General features: G+C 55.1%; 7 protein-coding genes across 7 annotated transcripts in view; 3 read left to right on the forward strand and 4 right to left on the reverse strand.

Annotated features, from left to right (window-relative positions):
- Nucleotides 1-379: 379 nt before the first annotated feature.
- Nucleotides 380-1,195, reverse strand: M421DRAFT_244925 (uncharacterized protein). Its single transcript, XM_033588539.1, has one exon. The coding sequence runs from the start codon at nt 970-972 to the stop codon at nt 445-447; it is 528 nt and encodes a 175-aa protein (XP_033452846.1). The 5' UTR covers nt 973-1,195; the 3' UTR covers nt 380-444.
- A 254-nt stretch (nt 1,196-1,449) lies between these two features.
- On the reverse strand, nt 1,450-2,311 carry M421DRAFT_97897 (carbohydrate esterase family 12 protein; the record flags this gene model as incomplete). The annotated part of the gene is made up of 2 exons (XM_033598556.1): nt 1,450-2,108; nt 2,170-2,311. 2 exons carry the CDS (start codon nt 2,309-2,311, stop codon nt 1,450-1,452), a joined length of 801 nt encoding a protein of 266 aa, XP_033452847.1.
- Nucleotides 2,312-5,628: 3,317 nt separating this feature from the next.
- M421DRAFT_54059 (tubulin-tyrosine ligase) lies at nt 5,629-6,951 on the reverse strand (the record flags this gene model as incomplete). The annotated part of the gene is made up of 1 exon (XM_033595178.1): nt 5,629-6,951. The coding sequence occupies one exon, from the start codon at nt 6,949-6,951 to the stop codon at nt 5,629-5,631; it is 1,323 nt and encodes a 440-aa protein (XP_033452848.1).
- Nucleotides 6,952-7,285: 334 nt separating this feature from the next.
- On the reverse strand, nt 7,286-9,796 carry M421DRAFT_53311 (uncharacterized protein; the record flags this gene model as incomplete). Its single annotated transcript, XM_033595102.1, has 2 exons — nt 7,286-8,704; nt 8,939-9,796. The coding sequence occupies 2 exons, from the start codon at nt 9,794-9,796 to the stop codon at nt 7,286-7,288; spliced, it is 2,277 nt and encodes a 758-aa protein (XP_033452849.1).
- A 434-nt stretch (nt 9,797-10,230) lies between these two features.
- Nucleotides 10,231-11,830, forward strand: M421DRAFT_416226 (uncharacterized protein). Its single transcript, XM_033590984.1, has one exon. It carries the CDS (start codon nt 10,296-10,298, stop codon nt 11,499-11,501), a length of 1,206 nt encoding a protein of 401 aa, XP_033452850.1. The 5' UTR covers nt 10,231-10,295; the 3' UTR covers nt 11,502-11,830.
- M421DRAFT_398980 (uncharacterized protein) lies at nt 11,685-13,659 on the forward strand. The gene is made up of 5 exons (XM_033590168.1): nt 11,685-11,995; nt 12,069-12,336; nt 12,382-12,646; nt 12,758-12,937; nt 13,032-13,659. Exons 1-5 carry the CDS (start codon nt 11,890-11,892, stop codon nt 13,458-13,460), a joined length of 1,248 nt encoding a protein of 415 aa, XP_033452851.1. The 5' UTR covers nt 11,685-11,889; the 3' UTR covers nt 13,461-13,659.
- Nucleotides 13,660-14,540: 881 nt separating this feature from the next.
- M421DRAFT_53864 (HET-domain-containing protein) overlaps nt 14,541-17,275 on the forward strand; it is a gene marked incomplete at both ends in the record, with an annotated part of 4,117 nt that continues 1,382 nt past the window's right edge. Inside the window, 2 exons of the mRNA XM_033595163.1 lie at nt 14,541-16,922; nt 16,978-17,264. Coding sequence (XP_033452852.1) covers nt 14,541-16,922; nt 16,978-17,264 — 2,669 coding nt within the window. The remainder of the gene's footprint in view (nt 16,923-16,977; nt 17,265-17,275) is intronic.

The following is a 17,275-nucleotide window of genomic DNA, read 5'->3' on the forward strand; positions in this document are numbered from 1 at the left end:
ATGATACCTGCCAAGAAGCTCCGAGACATCTTCTATGAATGAATGGGTTGATATCGAGTTCAACATCAAATGGAGAGACAGTGAAGTCCCTCCGGTTAAATATAGCCGAGACCACCACCAGCATGTGTCCTGGCATTCTCATTTTGGTGTATAAAAATGGAACATCATATTGATTGTCCGAACAAAACGGACGAGACAGACGTGACTGGCCAATGGCCATAGCTCGTACACAATAGCGAAGACTGTACAGGTATTCGCCAGTACGCACACGAGACAACGTTTTCAGTCAGGCTCGCGTCCGCAATCCCCTGCTTTGCTGTTTCAAGATGCTGCGGATGGCGGATCAAACAGTAGGAGAACGACTGTAAACTCGCGCTAACAGTGTCTGAAGCAGCACCAACAGTCATGTTGACACACCCACATAACTCCTTCTCCGACAAGTTTTCAGGAAAATCGTTCATTCTGCTCTAGCCCGAGCGACAAGATACCCTCTTGGACATCTGGCTTCTTCGTACAAGCCTCGAGAGCTCTCAGTGTCGTGTCAAGGATGTGCTGAGTGGGCATGAGGTTCCAGTCTGTAAACAGCGGGTTGCCAACAGTAAGTCGATGTAATATACGGAAGAAGCCAGCCAAAGTAACGTAGGGCACAAGAAGCCGCAAATTCGCGGTCGAGCCACCGAGGTCTTCGCCTGCCTCCAGGAAGTCGAAGCGTTGTGAGAAAACGACTTGGCCGATCACTTCAAAGGCCATGTAGTTGAACCACTTGTCGAGATAGACAGGTTTGCCGGATGACGGAATTCTAAGGAGAAGCTCTTTTGGAAGACAGATGCAGCCGATAGGGCTCAGACTTGATGATATGGAAAGGTGCGAAACCGGCGGCGAGAATTTTCGTCCTTCGTACTTGCTCTTTTGGATCTGTAGCGGACATGGGCGTCTGGTCCCGTGTGTCCGGTAGGGATATGATACTATCATACTCAGTCTACCCCATAAGTACCGCTTCTCATCTCAAGAGCTTGAACAACTCTCGACCTTAGGCAGCGGGTTCAACATAATCTGGCCTCATTGCTTCTGGGTGGGATACGCCGACTTCACCATGGCTGATGCGAATGAAGGGACCCGTGAATATCAACGAAGTGGACAAATATCAGGCGAAGCATATATACCATGATTCTCGTGCAGCACGATACAATGCTGGTCCATTTCACCTCTGACTATGCGCCATAGATGCCAGGCCCTTCTGAGGGGAGCCAGAAGAGGCCCTGGACTGTCGGCCCTATCTCCGCTATTCCTTTCAACGAAGAGGCCGGTATGGATGGACAACGTCGAATCGCGGGGCATTTAATCTGTCGAGACAAGTCTTGCACTCCTTAATAGGCTGCACCAGGTTCAGAACTCTCGAAACGGGCTGCCTGAGGCATGTTTGTTCGGCTATCAACTACTACCCGCAATCTAAATGCAGCTGCCAGTAATGCTTGCAGTGCTGTTCTTAACATATCCATTGAGGAAACTACCTCCAGCGCACTGCAGACCCTTGACGAACGACTTGGCAACAACATCAGCGCCAATGGGAAGAGTGTGGGTGTGGTCGCCAGAAACGAAGTACGCATCGGTCGTTGCCTTGCCCAACGACTGCCAGGCGGCGGCAGCGTAAGCACCGTGGTCAACGTAAGATGCGCTCGAGCCAAGAGTCGCAGCGACACTCTTGCTGTAGTCGACAAAGCGGCTAGCGCTGTAAGTGAAAGTGCCAGACTCCCAGGGGTTGTTGGGGGTCGGGCTGCTGATGATGACCTTGGCACCCTTTGCGATGATGGCCTTGCCGGCCTGGATGAGGTAGAAGGGGTATGTGTACACGGTCGTGGCCGCACCGTTGTAAGTTGACTGACAAGTCTCGGTGCCCTTGCCTGGGCAAACAGAGCGACCGTTGTCGGTGGGAGTCAGGGATCCGCCGTCGTTGTGGCCGAACTCTATGATGACAATGTCGTTGGCCTTGACGGTGTTGATGATGTCGGTGAAGCGGCCTTCAACGGTGTAGGAGCGAGAGCTACGGCCACCAATAGCCTTGTTGACGACAGTTGTAGTCAGTGAGTATGGGAGGTAAGTTCCCCAGCCTGTCCTTTGTTAAACGATGTTTGGGTCTTGCTGCCGTGGAAAGCTTACCCTGAAGAGTACCAGCGGCACCATTGGCTGTTGCCATCGTTGAGTCTCCAGCGAGGTACACAGTTGGCGCACGCTTCTCAATGCTGCCGCTGGGCGCAGCAAAGGCGGTGGACGCCAGCGCAAGCAACGAAACAATGGATGATGAGCCCAACATTGTGTCGATAATTTTGTCGAGATGCGTAGACTTGAGGTGCTCCGAGCGCTTTGGGAGCCATCCACAGGGCCAACTCCCGCCTTTTATCAACGAAGCTCCTCCTTGTTCATCTCATATGGACGAAGGGAAAGCTTGGACGACTCCGTAAATCTTCCGCGAAATATATCTTGGTGACGATCAGTGTGCCACCTAGCAATTGCTTGAAGTATATTACCTGCGGGGAACTGCCATTTCGAAGTGCCACGTTACTCCTAGTTTAGCTGCATGTGCGCAGTAGCTTCGTGAAGTTGATTGACTTGGCAGGAAATCCGGGGTATTGGAAGCCGACAGCTGCCGGCATGCCCGGGGTAGAACGTTTCCAGGAATAGTTCCGCTCCCGCCTTCGTTTACCTCAGGTGCACAGTTTCTGATGAGCCATGCAGCAACGTCCTGTAATGTCGACACGCGAATAATGATGGAATCTGGGCATACTTCCGGAGCAATCTAAGCCGAGATGGTGTCAAACTTCCCCAGACGCCACCAATTTCCACCACCTGTGCACCGCTTCGCCTGGTGATCATGAAACAAGACCCAAGGTCCAAGTTTCTACAAATCTTGTGATCGTGCGCGCTTTCCTCGAAGAGGGCCGAGCCAAGCCCTATGGATGGAACATGGCGGACGGCGCGCGCGCCGCAACAGCTGACAGGAGCGGCCAGAACTCTTGGGGACGGGCGCTTGAGTCAGGATAGCTACATCCGGAGGTGCTTTCGGAAGGCGGGTTTCGTGTTGTGATGTCGATTAGTCCTCTGCCGTGTATGTCCTTGGCAAGGTGTCGTCGGCTGCGGTCGTCCACTCTTGCGCTTCGTGAGCGCACATGGCCTGCATTAGGCACATTCTGGCATGCCAGCGGAACGGGCGCGCAGCTGGTAATTGAGTGTTTCGAGAACTGATATATCTTGAAATCAAATTGTCGTTGTGTTGAGTGAGGGCAAGTTTCAAGGCTCCCAGCCCATCCCTTTCCCGCAGATGCAACGCGCTAGTCTTCTAGCGTGCTCAGCGCAACCCGCTGACAGCAACCGTCAATGATCTTTGACATGCGACAAGCTACACCACCCTCCTGGACGCGAGTAGCTACAAACCACGAGTTCTACTCCGCTCTCGAGCACTGCTCCAAGGGCTGTTGCAAGCGCTTGTCCTGAAGTTCTCTGGACGGACGAAACTTGCTCTTAAGCTCTTCTTCCTCACGAACAGGATAGAAGAAATCGCCAGGGTGCAGGATCCTAAGCTGCATCTCGCTCCTCGTGGGCTCGAAAGCGTCCATCGAGACGATCTTTACATTGTGTGATACGGACACGTATCGTAGCTCGTCTTCCGATAAAATCGAGGTTGACCCATGTCGCCTCCCCGTCAAGAAGCGCAAGTTCAATCGATCAAAGTCCACCAGACAGCCAACGCGATGATATCCAAGGTATCGACATAGCTGTATGGTAGAGTCGCGAGCCATCCTGGTCTGAGCAGGCATTTCGTAGTTGTGTAGCGGCATGTGCGGCGATGGGTGTAACGCTCGAACACGCGGGCTGTGGACGATTATATCTGCATAGTCGAACAAGAAGCTGGGAAACTCAAGGGCACCATTAGTAGCCCAGGTGCCACTATAAAGTAGGGCGGCGGTGGTCGTAGGTGTGAGTTGGCACAGCTAGTGGCGCGCTCGGTGCTCTCTGCTATCGGAAGACGTTTTCTGATGAGCTGGGTGGAGACATGAACAGCGTCTCTCGCGTTATCTACCGTCGCTTAGTCTCAGGTTCAGGATCGCCACAATCTGTCTCTGAGGATATCAGTGACTTTTCGGAGGTGGCACTACTCTTCCACACGACTGTTACTGATCGCAGCTGCTTAGAAGCAAACCACCGACAAAAAGCAAGAGGACCGACACTGGATACGAGAAATTGCTTCACGAGCACGTTTTGTGAAGTCAATGGAACGAGACGTTCGCTGCCAGCACATGTGCCCTTTCCCTTTGCCGTCTCAGCGAAGGAACACTTAGTGCTCAAGCCAACAACCGAATACCCTACTTTGGCCGTAGGACAGGCTGCCGAAAGCATCAGCAGCTGTCCTGCGCTTCACACCTGTGCCAACTGCTCTGGGATCTTGCTCAGCTGGATGATCCGCTCGCGACTCAGCTCCTTAGCCTTCTCGAAGACCTCCCTGATGATTTGAACCTTTTGCGTATATCCTTTCTCACCCGCCTCCTCCCGTTCAGCTATAACGCATCTGTATATTTCTCCCCCACACTGAATCGCGGTCCCGAAGCTCCGAGCAGCAACATTGTTGATGAAGACGTTTGGCATGTCGAACAGGTCATTCAGGGCTTGCTTTATCTCAATGCACTTCCGCTCAGCCTCTACTTATCTGGAGGCCGTCGTCGCAGTCACAGCTGCCCGGGCGTACGATCCAGCGAACGTGGCGTCGATCAGGACGTGCGCATCGTTGCTCGTGAAGATTGCGGCATTGATCATCTTCGCGAGCGTCTTCTTGCATTGGCTTTGTTCGAGAGTCCGCCAGACACGGTCTGTGCCACGGATCGGGACAAGCCTGGAGGTTCCGAGATCTTCAAGTTCCGGGTAGCATTATATCGTGCAGTACGTTCTGTTGAGCCGCGCTAGCGTTGTGCGCGGCGGTAGTGGTGGGTTGCCAGTCTTTCACCTCGGATATGCTGGGTCATGGTGCAGAGAACGTCGATTTCAAGGCTCGCGCGAAGCATAGCTAAGGCAGACGTGGGTGTGTCCAAACACGCCATCGCGAGGTGAACTGAAGCCCCGCGGGTCTGATAGCTACGAGATATTCCGTGCTAGTCTTGCTGCCTTGACAGTCCACCGCGAGCCGCCTTTCGTGATCGTGACTTGAAGTGGCGCGGCTCGATGGGGTCTATTCGTCTGTACCAGTTGCCCAACACTTATTCTCGATCGTGCGGGTACTTTCGCGGCAAGGGATGGGACGTGCTTTGCTCCATTGCATAGCGCGTACTGATGTATCCTGATGTCGCTGACTTTGCAGCTCGCTAGGTCATACCACTGACTTATGCTGCCCTTTGCATTGCGGTAGACTTAGCTACTTGTACCAGTTGCCACTGCCGATGGAATTCGATGCAGGCAAGCAATCGGCTCGTGCGGCGTTTTCGGACCTCTCTTGATTTTACATTGGATAAAAGAGTTCGGTGAGATGGACGGGTATGTGAACGGGAAGGGAAGGAGAGGGATTGGTTTGAGTTGAGCGGTAATCAGTCGAAGCGGTTATCGTTTGTCTCCAACACTCCGCCCTCATTCACCGCTCACCATCTTCTACCTTCTCCCAAGATCAATGTCCAGCACCCTAACCATGTCCCCGCTCTTCTCACCCCTTCCCTCAACACCAAAAAACGGCAACACTGCCTCCTCAACAACGCCCTCAAACAACCCTGCAATCACCCCGCTCAACTCACCCCCCGTCTGCCGAAAATCAGGAAATGCATTGACTTCGAGCAAATACGTATTTAGCGCGCTATCGTCCTCAATCCCAACCATAAAATCCAGCCCAAAGATCTCAAACGCATTGGGTAGGGGCTGGAAATGCACGCCCATGCCGCGCGCAGCCGCTTCAAAGGTCGCAGCCGTGATGCTCTGGATCTGCGCGAAGACGTCGTCTTTCCAACCGCGCGGGGCGGCGGCGGAGTCGGGGAGGTCCCAGAATAGGCCCACGGAGCCGTCGCGGTCGCCGCTGGCTTGCAGACAGGTATTTGTGAGGTGTGCGCGCATGGCGGCGTCGCGCTGGTCTGCAGATGATGCGAAGTCGGTCTCCCAAGGGGGGGAGTAGGGGCGTGCTGCGAAGAGCGCGAGCATGGGCTTGTAGATGCTGACTTGTAGGGCGCCGGTGGCGAGGACGTAGGTCCTGATGTGGAATTTCCTGGGCTGGGAGGGTGCGCCGGGCGGTGCAAGGAGGAGGGGCGGGTGGATGTAGGGCTGTGCGACGAAGTGGCGGAGTTGGCTTGTGATGATACCTTCATCCTTTTCTGCGTCGTCGGCATCGCTGCGTGCGTCTTGCTCATCGTCGTCGTCGTCGTCGCTCTCCGGGTCCCATTCTTCGAAGATGGCTGTTAGTTCTTCTTCGGACGAGAAGAGTCGGATGCCCTGCCCGCGATCGCTCATCCCCGGCTTTAGAATCCACCACTCGCGCTTCTCCCTCTCGTCGTCGGCAAACCGCTCACTGCGCGCCCAACTCTCCTTCAACTCCCATGCCTCGACGAGCGCGTCGTCCAGGAACTCGGCGTAGTCGACTTCAAACTCGACGCTCGGCTTTGCGCCCCGCTTCAGCGCGCTGTCGGGGTACTTTGTGATCCAGTTTGCGATGGTGGTGCTGAGGTAGTGTTTCCGGATCAGAGCTTTGCGGATCACGTATGCATTGGCCAGGGCTTTGGGGCTAGACATGAGATGGTCCCAGTCGATTGACTCGTACTGCACGAATTGGAGGCATGGAGTCGACGGTGAAGGGAGGTCCGTGAGGGAGCTGATGAGTTTGTAGGATGATGCGGGGAGGCGCTTTTCGAGCGCAGACAGAATGAGGGGTTGCACGTAGGGATCTTCGTAGTTGATCAGCGCGTGGATCGGTGTCTCCGGTGCTGATGCCATGGCCAAGGTCATTGGTCCCTATGGGTGACGTCCCTGCTCTTTCTGACCGAGGTGATTCAACGTGAACCCATCAACGAGCCTGCAGCTGTAGCGGCGACTTGGAAAGCAATAAGATTCTTGATTCAAAGAGAAGACCACTGGCAGGTCTATGGATACTGTTGTACACTAGGAAACTCGTTACTGTGGTATATGTCCGGGCGTCCAAGCCCAAAGCGCAAATTCGCCCACCCCTCGCTTAGCGCCGCCAATCAGCGGGCCGCATTTTGAACGCCATAGTCTGCGTGTTGAAATCGTACGCAAGAACCCCTGAAACTGGTGGAGGATATCATGAGAATTACACAACCTCCAAATCGTCATCGTCATCGTCCACGTCCATGGCCGCAAGGAGACCGATGTCAAGGCCTCCGAGACTTTCTCGGCCAGGCTCACGTATGCCCTTCTCTGGGAGCAGTAGACGGGCTTTCTTCTTTGCCGGACTGCCGGCTCTAGTCCCGCGCATGGCAGAATCAGGGCGGAACTTTGTTGGCGAGAGCGGTCGAGCTTTCTGCGGTGACAGGAGGAGACTGCGCTTGTGTGCACCGCCCCATCCGACAGGTTCGCTGGCGCTGTTGGCAGTCGCCTTGCTTGCGTTGGAGTGTTTTCGTTTTGACGGTATGAGGGAGCCGCTCGCTTTTCGGTTCAACGAGACGTCGGCTGCCTTTCGGTTGAGGAGTCCGCGGAAGTCGATCTCGGCAGCCTTGTCCTGCCTTGCGTTGGCCAGCTCTTGCGATGTTGTAGTAGAGAGATTGGCGGAGGGGTTGGCTTTCCTCCTGAGGTAGTCGCCTCCTGTGGTGCCTTCGCCCATCTCGCCCAGCTTCTTGGCCAGGTCTCGCTCCTTCTCCTTCGCGGCAAGTTGTCTGCGGTGCCGCTCCTCCCGACTGCCACCGCGCTCGAAGCCGTGCTCGTCTCTGTCGAGCATGCGCGCGGCACCTCCGGGCCTCGGTGCGATGAACATGGTCTCGTGCAGATAGCTGTCGTGGAATTTGCCTTCTTTGCGCAGCTGGTCGCCTTTGAAACCGTTTGGGGCTTTGCGTCCAAACATGCCACCTCCACCGCCGGTGCCAACCATGCCGTTGATCTCCATGCGACCTCTCTTGCTCTTCTCGACCTGCAAGGAGAGATGGAAGTCGCAGAACTCAGTCTTTCGGCCGTCGACCCATTGCCCGCACTCCTTGCCGTCTTGCTTCTTTGCGTGACAAAAGTCCAGATCTCTCGCGACGCCAATCTCGAGCACGGTATCGTCAGAGTTTGTGAGTTTGAGTGAAAACTTGGCGCTGTTGCGATCTTTTGGTGGCATGATATCTGGATTCAGGATAGCGACTAGGGTGCCGATTGGTAGCTTCCAGAAATGTTCATAGCCGCTGTCGAACAGGAACAGGTCGAGCTCCCATTTCATGTCCGTCAGCCGTATGACCATGAACTTGCCGTGCTCTTTGCGCTCCTGGGTGCCGCGTGAATTCTCTCTCGCCGAGTTCTGAGTGTCGCGTGGCGTAGACTTTGAACATATCACGCCCATGACGACATAGTCGTTCTCCCAGTCGGGCGGGTCATAGTCGGGCGCTTTGACGGTCTTGAGAAGCTGCGGTATTGTGAAGACGGTCTTGCCTTCTAGGGTGCGCGTGACGACACTGTGTTGCATCTCCCGTGACTTCAAGTGCAGGCCGGACAGAGACTCAAAACTGGGCCCGTCGAAGCTGTCGTTGCGCTGCGCCATCTCTTCGTACTTGGAGAAGCTGGCAGAGGGTGTCGCAGCTTGAACTCCTCTTGACGACGGCGGCGGTTCGTATTTCGAGAAGCTGGCAGACGTAGCTTTCGGCTGGAAGTCAATCGACGCCGGTCTCGACGCAGACAACGGCAGCCGCGCATCAGGAACAGATTCTCGCCGTGGTGTGGGCTGGGGTTCCTGAGAGCTGAGCAGGCGACTGGGTGTCCTGCTGTGCGCTTTGACTCCGGGCGGTGGCATGCCTGTGAAGGAGCTGCGAATCTGCGGCGTGTCGGTCGAGGAGCTGCGAGCGCCAGCGTCCGAGGTGAACGAGGAGCCTCGTGACGACGGGGGCCGTTCGCGCTTGAGGCCCGCGACGTTGGCGTGGCCGAATCCGCGGGCTCTTCGCTCCTCGTGCGCGTGCTCGTTCGCCTCGCGCTGCTTCTCCTTGCTCCTGCTCTCGGCGATGCGCTCGCTGAACGACTTGATCCGGGGCGTGCCCAGCGAGCCAGTGGTGTTGGAGCGCACGAGGCCGTTCGTTCGGGGCGGGCCGGGGCGCTTGAGGCTGACTTCAGACGCCCGGAGGCCCTTGTCGATGCCCAGCAGAACGCGTGCAGGACTGCGCGGCTCGTCTGCATTGCGCCGAGCGCGAGTGGGCGACACAGGCACCTGCACGCCGCTGCCGGGTTGCGGCAGGTCAGCTCTGCGCAGGCCGGCTGCGGTGCCTGGCCGCGAGGGGATGGCGCGGGTTTCGGGGTCGGCGCGGCGTGCCTTCTGCAGCTGCTTGAGCTTCAGGCGGGCCTCGATAGCCTGCAGCTTCAGCTGCAGCGTCTCCTCGTCCTCGTCCTCGGTCGTGTCGCCGTCGCCATGCGGGACTTGGTGCTGCAGCGACAGCGGGCGGCGCTTTGCGGGCGAGGGCGACGCAGACTTGCGGGCGCGGCGCTGTTCGTAGCGCTTGCGGCCGGACGGCGAGCTCAGCAGGGCCTCGTGGGGGGACTTGGGCGGCCAGTTGGGGGGATTGCTGGAAGCTGCGGCGGTCAGCTGAGGCTCTGCATGCGGGGGACTGGAGGACGCGCCCTTGGCCCTGGGGCTCTCCCGCACCATTGTGGTCGCTTGTGTGTGTGTACGAGGGTTTGATCGCGCGCACCCATTTCCTGCGCCCGACGGAGAGCAGCGGGGACGCCGTGTGCGAACGCTTGGGGGTGGCTTGGGGCGCGCGTCAGGCCTGTTTTGGCGTCTTGACTCGCTGTTGTTGTTGGCCGTGCAAATAAGGTTGCGGCCCAGGAACACACGCAGATGAGACTGCAGGGATCGCGTGTGCGCGTCGCGCTCGCGTACCACTTACGCTCGGCCGGGCACCGCGCCGCATACGAAGTACTCCACGGGATATTCTACGAAAGCGGCTGTGTTTAGAACATAGAAGAAGAACACACACACACACACGCACACACACAAGAATACACACACACAAAAATACACACACACAAATACACACATAAACAAATACACTCACAAATAAATACACACAAACAAATACACACACACACACACACACACACACACACACAAACACACACAAACACACACAAACACACACCCCACCATGGCAAGGGCAACACGCGCAAAACCCGCGCCCAAGGAACCCACACCAGAGCCAGCGCCGTCCGTAGCAACACGGCTCCCAGAAGCCACACGGAACCCGCCGAAGCTGTTCATCCTGCCCAAACACACATCGAAAGATGCCCGGATAGTCACGCTCGACAATCCCGCCACCAGCACGCCCTCACGCTACTTCTTCTGCCCGTCGACAGGCTTCTACGAGTTCACACGCATCGCGGCGCCGAAGAAGGCATGTCGCAGCTGGCTGATGACGCGTGACGACGCAACACCCGTCGCGCACAACGAGCCGTCAGAGAGCCCACAGGCCCATGCCACGAACGAAGACCCAGAGACCGGGCTGGGGAGCGGCTTCACCACCAAAGACGCCAGCCTCTTCCTCGCAACCCCAATCGACCTGCTCTTCCTGATCCTGCCTGCCCTCGCGCCGCAATCCGCAAGAGCAGAGACCCAGCACTTCCTCGCGCTCGACGACTACACAGACAAACTGGGGGCTGTCTCGCGGCACTGGAGCACGCTGCTCGGCCACCACCCCGCCCTCAAGACGACGCTGCAGGAGAAAATGCGCACAGTCTGCGACACCGTCGACGCCGGCGACGAGACAATGTACCGGCTATCGCACGCCAGGCTGCAGGCCGTGTTGATGCAGAAAGCAGAACGCATGGTGCGCCACGGGCTACCAGCGAGCATGGAAGAAAAGCTGATCAAATCCGCGCTCGACGCGCCCGTGCTCAGCATCCAGCGCTCGGGCGAAAGCGAAGACAGCACAGTCGACGACGCCGCCGCGCAGGACCCCGGGCTGAACGCGCCAATAACGCACCTCCTCCGCCTCCGCACAGCCCTCACATACCTAACCACATCCTACCTCCCCCCCTCGCTCACCTCCCCAATTACAACCTTACTCAGCACTCTCCCCCTCTTCCACCCCCTCACAGCCCACCTCTCCACCCTAGCAGCCCTCCGCGCAACAGCACTCGCCCAGCGCAGTATAAGCGACAACACGAGCCGCAAGCGCGCGGTGGAGATGGACGAGGAACTGGTGGCGGAGCGGGAGGAGAAGAAGCGGAGGAAGGAAGAAGAGGCGGCTAGGAAGAAAGGGGAGAGTCTGGGGGTGAAGAAGTTGAGAAAGGTGGATACGAGTGGGATGAGGAAGATGAGTGCTTTTTTCAACGTGAAGCCTAAGACGACGTAGACGGGGTGGATGGCTGGCTGATGGTAAAGTCCATGCCTACGGTTCGAACAACCCCCCGCACCCACTCAGATTTCTGGTTCAAGCACTTGGCACCTCAACGCCGCAGATTTACAGAGCTGCAGGCAGTACAGAAATGTTCTATAGGTAGGACTTCTCCTATTTTCAGTCCGCCGCACAAAAAATACAGCAGATTTAGGCGTGCTGTTAGTCATCTTGTTCACGGCGTCTGAACCGACAACAGCTGTGTACCCCTGCTGCTAGTCATTTTGTTCACAGGGTCTGAACCGACAACAGTTGTATACCCCTGCTGCACCCCTGTTAGGTATCTGCCGAAATTGTTATCTCGGCGCATCTAGAGAATAGTGTCTATGTTTTAGAAGATGCTGTAATGTACACCTGCGCTATGCCAAAGATAGTCGAGCTGTGGCGCACGCTTCTAGAAGCTTCTCCTGGTGCGTGCACAGTCACAGTCGCTTGCGCGCTATTCTTAGAAGGTGAGCATACGAGGCCGTTGCTGGCCTATTGATCGTTCCCCCTACACCACAACAGTTACTGTGACGGACATAGCCAGCCGAGCGCTGGCGCAGGCTCTGCCGCCAGGCGTAGCTGATACATGTGCTAACCGGTCAGAATATGGCAGTGCTCCCCTCTCCACGGTCATTCATCGTGATCACGGACGACGCTCGCGCGAGGAGCAGGCCGAGAGCCAGCAGTACCTGAGTCGCGAGGAGGAGATCTCCCTCGTGAGGTCCCTACAGCTCAAGTCTACTCTTGGGCAACCCGTGCGAATCAAGTTCATACGCTCGCTGGCCTTCAGTATAGCCCGTCAACGGACGTCTAGGAACCGATCGACGAAGCCCCCAGGCAAGAACTAGCTAAGGACTTTGGAGAAACAGCACCCCCAGCTCCAGGCCAAGAGAGGTCGATCGATTGACTGGAAGCGCCAAAGGAGCAACATACACGAGAAGGTCGTAGAGTGGTTCAACGTGATTGGACAGGTACTGCAGGACCCTAGCGTCGTGCTAGAAAACGTGTATAACATAGACAAGACAGGAGTCATTCTAAGCATGCTTGGCTCAGTCAAAGTCATGGTAGGTAAAGACGACCAACAGAACAACAGACGTGCTGGTGTGAAGCACACTATAGTGACAGCGATTGAATGCATAAGTGCTGATGGTAGGGCCCTGCCACCTTTGATAATCTAGCCTGCTTCAACTCACTAAAGCAACTCGACGACACACAAGACGCCAGGATAGCACTACGCGCACTCTAAGAATGGCTACAACGACACCAACATCAGCCTGGAGTGGCTCACACGTGTATTCAACCCGCAGACTAGAGGGCGTGCCAAAGGGAAGCCACGCGTTCTTGTGGTCGATGGCTTTGGGACGCATGAAACTCTTGAGATCCTAGAGTTTTGCCTGTCAAACAACATTGTCTTGTGCTGTCTCCCCTCTTATACCTCCCACAAAGCTCCAGCCATGCGACGTCGGGCCCTTCGCGCCTTTAAAAACGGCCTATCGTGACTAGGTTGAGAGGCTGAACCGTGGAGGCGTAGACACGGTTGGCAAAGAGCATTTCCCCTACCTGTGCGGCTCTGCAAGAGATAGGGCTATAACCAAGAGCAACATCCGAGCCAGATGGGCAGCGACTGGCTTGTTTCTCTTCAACCCAAAAAGAGTGCCGAAAGGCATTCCGAAGCCCCCAGCTAAACTTGTCATTCCAAGAGTCAAAGTCTCGGCTGGACCCTGTCTGTTAGCTGAGATGGTGCACACACCTGTTCCACCCGTGACACTAGTGGCAGCCGAAGCACTCACAATGTTGCATGACATGATCAAAGATGATACTCAGACGCTTGGTGAGGCTAGCAGGCAGTGTGTACAGAGGCGCATACAGAAGCTCGCGAGTGCCGCCCGGATATCCTTCGCCGAGCGAGCTCTTCCAAAGTTGTGCGGGTGAACGAGGTGGTGGCGCTAACAGACACTTCAGTCCCGTGAAGGGCCCCAGTGGTGCGAATTTATTAGAACGGCGCTTTTGACTATGCTTACAGTATTGCAATCTTCATCCAAAGACTTCGTTTGTCATCCTTTTGCCTCTCCGTTGCTGCTGGCAGACGCTCAGCGCAGTCAAGGAGCAGGCTCCTTTCAACTTGACTACTGTGGGCATCACAATTACGCGATACAGTCTGTATCGATATCGCCGTCATGGGTCAACGTGGGCGAAGACGGTGCTTTGGCCGCGGACGGAGTCAGAGAGCGGCAACGTGCAGTGCCTAAATCACTTTCCGATAGGACAAGGCGAGCGAATCAAAGTCCCAGGAAAGTCGTGTGCAAAGCACAAGGAAGTGGGGGAATAAATTAATGATCTTGTGAATAAGGCCATGCGAGGCAGTGGCCGGGAGGTGAAAGCCCGATTGACGGGGTGATGGGACGACGCACTTTCCATTGTCTGACCGACACAGCACGGACCATGCGCGGGCAGGACATCATCAAAGTTATCAACTGTCCACACGTTACAACACTTCAAAGCCCAAAGCTTGCTTACATAATAATCATCGTTCGTCCAGTGGCAACGAATCCCGCAGCTTTGGTAAGCAGAGAAGACGTTCGCTTTCATGCAGGCGACAGGGCCACGTCGCATCGGCGGGGTCGCGGCTGAGATGCGCAGCCACGTTCAGCTTGCTACACATCACCTCAGCTGTCTTCAGTCTAGTAACTGGCATTGCTCCCAGCTTTACTCTCTATCCCGCTCCCGCTCTGCGCTTATCGCCTCCGTTCATACTGCCATTCCTGTCTGATGTTGGGTTCGACAGCGCAGCAACAACTTTCTCTCAGATAGTATGCTAGGTCTTGCAAGACTGCTTACGCCCGTCAAGCAGTATTAAGCACATCTCGACCGTATTTTCACCCTTGGTATTGTTCAGCTATCCAATTTCCATTCTATATGCTGACCTAGTGAGTGAATAGGGCAAGCTTGCCACATCAAACCTCTCGTGTCTCGTTTACCCCGCATGCGCTCACCACATATCTACACCAATCGATGCGTCTTCTAAAATACGAAGAAGATGGAGAGCTCACAATCACTCCGTTCGACGATAACGCGATACCTCCTTATGCGATACTCTCACACACGTGGGGAGCCGATACGGAGGAGGTGACCTTCGCGGACCTTGCAAAAGGCGGTGGCCAGGCTAAGCGCGGCTACCAGAAGATCCGGTTCTGCGGAGAACAAGCTTCAAGAGATGGCCTAGAATACTTCTGGATTGACACCTGCTGCATTAACAAAGAAAGCAATGCCGAGCTCTCGCTAGCTATCAACTCTATGTTTCGCTGGTATCGCAACTCAGCTCGATGTTATGTCTACTTATCAGATGTCTCGAGCCCACCCTTAGACACCAGCTTAGAGTGCAACCTGCGGGCATCAGAGATCCTGAAAACTGAATGGTTTACATGGGTTTGGATATTCCTGCTTATCCACCCTATATTGCGCTGGTGTCACAGCATGATTCGACGATTCTTTCTCTTATCAGAACCTTCCAGTCCGCAATCATCTACACCTGAGCTCAAGGAGAGCAGATGGTTCACCCGAGGCTGGACGCTCCAGGAGCTCCTTGCCCCAAGCCGTGTCGAGTTTTTTTCCAAGGAACACACACGACTAGGCGATACAGGATCCCTAACGCAACAAATACACGAAATAACAGGGATTCCTAGAGAAGCGCTTCAAGGGGTACCTCTGTCTCAGTTCAGCGATAAAGAACGATTTTCGTGGATAGAGCACCGCCAGACAAAGATTCCAGAAGACAAAGCTTACTCACTGCTTGGTATCTTTGGTATTGAAATGCCTCTTCGCTATGGAGAAGGGGCAGCTGGTGCGTTTAAACGACTTGAGGAGGAGAAATCTAAGCTGAACAATTGCCTCCGAGACTTAAGCCCAGGTAACCCGTGCGACGATAAGAAACGCATTGAGGGTATGAAGGGTGGACTGCTAGCAGACTCTTACTGCTGGATTCGTGACAACACTACCTTCCAGCAATGGCAAACGGACTCGCACAACCAACTGCTATGGGTGAAAGGTGACCCTGGCAAGGGCAAGACAATGCTGCTCTGCGGAATCATCGACGTACTGCACGACTCAACACCTAAGACTACCCTTCTATCGTACTTCTTCTGCCAAGCACCAGACTCGCGTATTAACAGCGCTACAGCTGTGCTACGAGGGTTACTGTTTATGCTTATGGATCAGCAGCCGTCGCTTGTATGGCATATTCGCAAGAAGCACGATCAAGCTGGCAAGTCCATGTTTGAAGACAGAAATGCCTGGGTCGCCTTGACAGAGATCTTTGCCGACGTGCTGCGAGATACGAGCTTAAGCGCGACGTACCTGATCATCGATGCGCTAGACGAGTGCGTTACTGATCTGCCGGAGCTGCTCAGCTTTATCGCGAAGCAGTCTTCTGCGTCCTCTCGCGTCAAGTGGATCGTGGCCAGTCGCAACTGGCCCGCTGTTGAAGAAAAGCTTGGGGCTGCAGAGCACAAAACCACGCTAAGCCTAGAGCTAAATGCCGAGTCTGTAGCGGCCGCGGTTAAGGTCTTCATCCAGCAGAAGGTGTGTCAGCTGGCACAAGAGAAACGCTACACGCCAGAGGTGGAAGAGGTCGTACTCCAACACTTAACTTCCAACGCAAACGACACCTTCCTCTGGGTTGCGTTGGTGTGCCAAGATCTGAAGGAGACACCAAAGTGGCTCGTCCTAGAGAAGATTACGCTGTTCCCACCAGGGCTAGACGCTTTGTACAAGCGGATGCTGGACCAGATAAGCGAGTCTAACAGCGCCAAAATCTGTCAGCAGGTGCTAGCTTCGACTACAGTCTTGTATCGACCTGTTACAATTCCCGAATTGATTGCCCTTGTGCAGCCGCTCGAGAATCTTGCTAACGACTTGGAGTCAGTGCGAGAGATTGTCGGCCTTTGTGGATCGTTTCTTACCCTTCGCAATGACACCGTCTACTTTGTGCATCAGTCCGCAAAAGACTTCCTCCTCGCAAAGGCGCTTAATGGGGTCTTTCCAGACAGAACTGAAGATATTCATCAGGCAATCTTTTCGAAATCGCTCGCAATTCAGTCTAGGACGTTGCACAGGGATATGTACAGCTTGAAAGCTCTGGGGTCTCCTGTCGAGATCGTACAAGCGCCTAAGCCAGACCCACTAGCAGCGTCACGCTACTCGTGTGTCTACTGGATCGACCACCTATGCGACTCTAACCCTAGATTCTCAGCAACCTACGCAGGCTGTCTTCAGAGTAGCGGTACTGTAGATACGTTCTTGAGAGAGAAGTATCTGTACTGGCTAGAAGCTCTAAGTCTCTGCGGGAGTATGCCAAAAGGTGTACTTTCTATAACTAAGCTGCAATCACTATTCCAGGTATGTCCAAGGGAGGCTAGATGCGTAGGCTGTTTGTAAGCTAACTAGGGACAAGGGAAAAGAACACTCAGATTCTGTAAGGGCGCTTGTTAACGATGCTTATCGGTTTCTTTTGTATCACAAAGGGGCAATTGAGAGTTACCCTCTTCAAACATATGCATCTGCGTTATTGTTTAGTCCAAAAGGTAGTCTGATGAGACAACTCTTTCGGCACGAAGAGCCAGGAGGAATCACGATTAGGCCAGCTATGAGCAACGACTGGAGCACATGCCTGCAGACGCTCGAGGGCCATAGCGATTGGGTCAGGTCAGTGGCCTTCTCGCCCGACTCGAGTCGACTGGCGTCAGCGTCCG

Source organism: Didymella exigua (assembly GCF_010094145.1).
Source record: "Didymella exigua CBS 183.55 unplaced genomic scaffold M421scaffold_3, whole genome shotgun sequence".
Lineage (NCBI taxonomy): Eukaryota > Fungi > Ascomycota > Dothideomycetes > Pleosporales > Didymellaceae > Didymella > Didymella exigua.

What these genes read in the sequence shown, in the direction of transcription:
- M421DRAFT_244925 (XM_033588539.1), bottom strand. Translation starts at nt 972, where the DNA reads ATGATAGTATCATATCCCTACCGGACACACGGGACCAGACGCCCATGT.
- M421DRAFT_416226 (XM_033590984.1), top strand. Translation starts at nt 10,296, where the DNA reads ATGGCAAGGGCAACACGCGCAAAACCCGCGCCCAAGGAACCCACACCA.
- M421DRAFT_398980 (XM_033590168.1), top strand. Translation starts at nt 11,890, where the DNA reads ATGTACACCTGCGCTATGCCAAAGATAGTCGAGCTGTGGCGCACGCTT. An exon ending in TTGCGCGCTATTCTTAGAAG is followed by an intron (nt 11,996 to 12,068) that starts GTGAGCATACGA and finishes TGACGGACATAG; the next exon opens with CCAGCCGAGCGCTGGCGCAG. An exon ending in TTTGCCTGTCAAACAACATT is followed by an intron (nt 12,938 to 13,031) that starts GTCTTGTGCTGT and finishes TATCGTGACTAG; the next exon opens with GTTGAGAGGCTGAACCGTGG.